General features: G+C 40.2%; 1 protein-coding gene across 1 annotated transcript in view; it reads left to right on the top strand.

The window, feature by feature from the left end:
• Nucleotides 1-43: 43 nt before the first annotated feature.
• Nucleotides 44-4,138, top strand: part of LOC107300889 (trifunctional enzyme subunit alpha, mitochondrial-like) — a 7,762-nt gene continuing 3,667 nt past the window's right edge. The window contains exons 1-3 of the mRNA XM_015830173.1: nt 44-368; nt 1,432-1,500; nt 2,495-2,690. Of these exons, the coding sequence (XP_015685659.1) occupies nt 207-368; nt 1,432-1,500; nt 2,495-2,690 (427 nt within the window). The 5' untranslated portion in view covers nt 44-206. The remainder of the gene's footprint in view (nt 369-1,431; nt 1,501-2,494; nt 2,691-4,138) is intronic.

Below are 4,138 nucleotides of genomic sequence, written 5' to 3'. Positions count from 1 at the left end.
AGTCCTTGGCTTCCATTTGTGAGTAGTTTGTTCTAACCTCCCCTAAACGCGTGCAGCAGCCGGCTGGAACACTTTAAAGAAGTGAAAACCTTACAACAAAATTAAGCTTAGCTTTAGACTTGGTTAACCGTGTGTAAGGGATTTGACTGTTTCCACTTTGCAGCATATCGCGAGCCCAGTGTACGTGAGGATCTTAATTTTTTTCGATGTTACCCTGTATACCTCAGGTGATTGGGATGCACTACTTCTCTCCTGTTGACAAGATGCAGTTGTTAGAGATCATCACTACTGACAAGACATCCCCCGAAACAGCAGCCTCTGCTGTGGCTATTGGTCTCAAGCAAGGAAAAGTCGTCATTGTGGTTAAGGTGATTGTGATTTTTATGAAAAATACAGAAGGCTTCCGGTGGGTTTATCGCTTTGAGTCAGAATGGCCAGGATTAAACATTTTTTTCTAAATTGCTGCATGAGTAGGCTATGACAAGAGAAGTAAAGTATCAGCTTTATTCTTCACAGGAAACTTACTGCAGATGTATAGGGAACTTTCACAAGAGTCAAAAAAGCTAATTTTATTAGAAATTATAATTACAGCAATAAAAATTAATGCAAAAAAGGAAAGAATAAAGAATAGAAGCTGCAGGAAAGGGAAAAAACAAATGAAAAATAAAAATAGGCTGAAGAAAAAAATATTTAAAGAAATAATTTCCCCTTTCATCAAAACAAGTATAAACAATTTTAGTAACATCATTGTCTCTTAAAATTCAGTAAATATAGCTATTCCTTTGTTTCCCAGAACTCTAAATCTGCTGTCTTGTGGTCTCCTTATAAGTAGCAGCTCTCTAGAGCATTTGTGGGTGATCTCAAGTTTTCTCTTTATCCGGAGAGGGAGTATTATCTACTCATCAGCTCTTCATTCTGCTGTGGCCGTCAGCTCTGCTTCTCACAGAGCTGTCTTCAGTCCACCATTTCTTCCCTGTAAAGCCAAAAAAAGCTCAGATTTTGTGCTTTTTTTCTTGGTGGTATAAAATAACTTTTTTATATACCAATTATTTGTCTGCTTAACAGCTTTAAGAGCTCTTGGAATGCTCACAAATGTCAATCTGAGGTAAAAGTTTAACCCTTTTATATTTAGATGTAGAATATCAATTATGTGCTTAAAAACAAATGTATTAATAAAAATCAAATCCATATTAGTTGGGATCTCAGCCTAAATTCCTGTTCAGCCTATACCACTGAAAAGCTGGTCTAAACTAGTCTGTTTGCCACATGTATAGCCTGTAAATGAGAAAATACCCCATAGATGAGAAATACCCTACATATAAGAAAATCGACATCCATTAAAGTGTATTGGTGAGGGAAGATTAGTTAGATTATTTGCTGCCTTATCTTCCTTAGCAAACCTATTTCATATTTGTGTTTCCTCCTCCACAGGATGGTCCAGGATTCTATACAACTAGGTGCCTTGGTCCCATGATGGCTGAAATTATCCGTGTCCTCCAGGTGTGCAAACAGCTAGGGTTTGGGAGAGTCTTTTATGGATTGGATGGGATAATACAGCTCTGTGAAAAGACACTCATCCAATTTCAAATTCTAGTGATAATATAAAGAGTGTTTAAATTAACCAATAGCATCAAAGTTATTTGAATCAGAAATTGAATTTGCAGGCTACATGGGATTCCTTATGCCTCGTGATAATTATTGAATTCCATAATAAGAACCTATATCAGCCATCAAATATTTAAATGGTGTTTTGGGATTGCTTTGAACAGATTCAGTTTTTGCAGAATGGTCAAGTCAATTCAAATCTAAATGTAGAAAAGTGGCAGGACTTGAAACAAGTAGTTAATGCTAGAAAAACCTCAAGTATGAGCTGAGACAGTTCAGCATGGAGGAATGCACTAATATGCAGGACTGTAGTAAGTATTTGGTCGCAATTGCTCCAATTTCTGGAAGTACAACCAATTAATATAGGAGGTAACTAGGTTTTCAGACTAGCAAATCATAAGTTGATTGTTTATATATAAATGATACCAACATCAAAATTTGATGTATAGTATTTGTTCATTCAGATTACCACAGGAAATTGACAAGATTCAGTAGAAAAATACAGTCAAAAAAGGAACCAAATACTTTTTCACAGAATTGCATATAATTAGATGGATAAGCTCTGGTTCATTAGTTTTACTATTGTGGCTTTTAAATAATAGCATTATACCCACCAAGTGAAACTGGGACAAAATAGGCAACACTAACAATTTATAGTCTTCTCATAAGTTATAACCTGGTTCATCCAGTAACAAATCAGTGTTAAGAGTTATGATGCTTAGGAACACTATGTTTACTCACTATAATTTGAGAGGGAGGAGGCAAACAGTTAATTGTTAATTAGTTGAGTCAGAAATTGCTGATTATTGCAGATTATTGAACAATCTATCGCCAGAATTAGATCTTCTTTCACTCAAAGCATTTTCTTTTTCAACTGCGTCTTCTGCAGGAAGGTGTTGATCCTAAGAAAGTAGATTCCCTTTCCACTAGCTTTGGCTTCCCTGTTGGAGCTGCTACTTTGATTGATGAAGTGGGGGTCGATGTGGCCACTCATGTAGCTGAAGATCTTGGCAAAGCTTTTGGTGAACGATTCAAAGGGGGGAATGTGGAGCTAATGAAAGCCATGGTAAACAAGGGCTTTTTAGGTAAGAGTTGCAAGCTGAGCAATTCCCCACAGTTCAGTCTTATGTACCAGCATCAGTTGTTCTTCACTTGTTCTTTGGTTGTTTCTGTTGGTTTCCAAGTACCTCGTGCCAGTGGAGGGGCATGGCTGTGGATGGTTGTCTGTGAGATGGTTTGTTCCCTTTAAGCCTCTTCTCAAGTCCAGCTACCACTCATTCTGCTCCTGTATATTTTGGTTTTTTTCATGGAAAATAATTATAAGCGGCTTTGTGAGCCAGTCATATATAATATAGGGAGTCGTTCATTTACAGTAGTTTGTTTAGTGTCCATTCAAAATTACAGTGGCACTGAGAAAATATGACTTATGACTGTTTTTCACACTTACCATTTCTGCATCCCCATGGTCACATGATCAAAATTCAGATGCTTGGCTACTGACTCATATTTATGACAGTTGCAGTGCCCCTGGGACATATGATCACCTTGTGCGACATTCCGGCAAGCAAAGTCAATGAGGAAGCCATATTCACTTAACAACCGTGTTATTAACTTAATGCAGTGATTCACCTAACAACTGTGGCAAGAAAGGTTGTAAAATGGGGCAAAACTCAACTGCCTTAACAACTGTCTCATTTAGCAACAGAGATTTTGGGCTCAATTGTGGTTGTAAGCCGAGGACTACCTGCAAAGAATGATATGACAGGACACTGTCACTTTTCCCCTATTATGGTGGTGGCGAACTTATGGCACAGGTGCCAGAGGCGGCACGCAGAGCCCTCTCGGTGGGCACGTGTGCCGTCGCCCCAGTCCTAGGCCTTCAGCTGGGTTTTATAAAACCTTTTCACTTTAGGCCTCCGCCGCCGTGTGCAAAAAAAAAAAAAGGTTCAATCAGTCAGTTTCAACTTCTTGCGGGAAAAAAAAATCTTGCAAAGTTGGAATTGATTGATTGAACTTTTTAGTCCCACCCAGTCTGCCGTTACCACCGCAGCCATGCCCAGCCAATGGGCACGCCCAGCCAATGGGCCACACCCAGCCAATGGGCCACACCCACCCGGCACCCGACAATGCATAAGTGGTTTTGGGTTGCAGTTTGGGCACTCGGTCTCTAAAAGGTTCGCCATCACTGCCCTATTACTTCCTTCTGCATGAAGAAATCTGCTGGATCTCAGCTTTCTGAAATCAGTTTGAAAACAAAGAGTAGTTCCCGGAAAGAGGGTTTATCTGTCAGATCCAGCCTTTCCCCCATTTTAAGCCCTATTTCCTCATAGTAACCCCGGGACAGGGGTTGTTCCTCTGTCCTTGTTCTTTTGGACCTCTCAGCGGCTTTTGATACTGTGGACCACAGTATCATGCTGCGGCGGTTGGGTGGGTTGGGAGTGGGAGGCACCGTGATGCGGTGGTTCTCCTCCTTCCTCACCGACCGTACGCAGTCTGTATTGGCAGGGGGACAGAGGTCGACTCCAAGGCCCCT

Source organism: Protobothrops mucrosquamatus, unplaced genomic scaffold, assembly GCF_001527695.2.
Source record: "Protobothrops mucrosquamatus isolate PMUCROS unplaced genomic scaffold, P.Mucros_1.0 scaffold8996, whole genome shotgun sequence".
Classification (NCBI taxonomy): Eukaryota; Metazoa; Chordata; class Lepidosauria; order Squamata; family Viperidae; genus Protobothrops; species Protobothrops mucrosquamatus.
The sequence above is the reverse complement of the archived record's forward strand: the minus strand, read 5'-3'. Positions and strand labels throughout refer to the sequence as shown.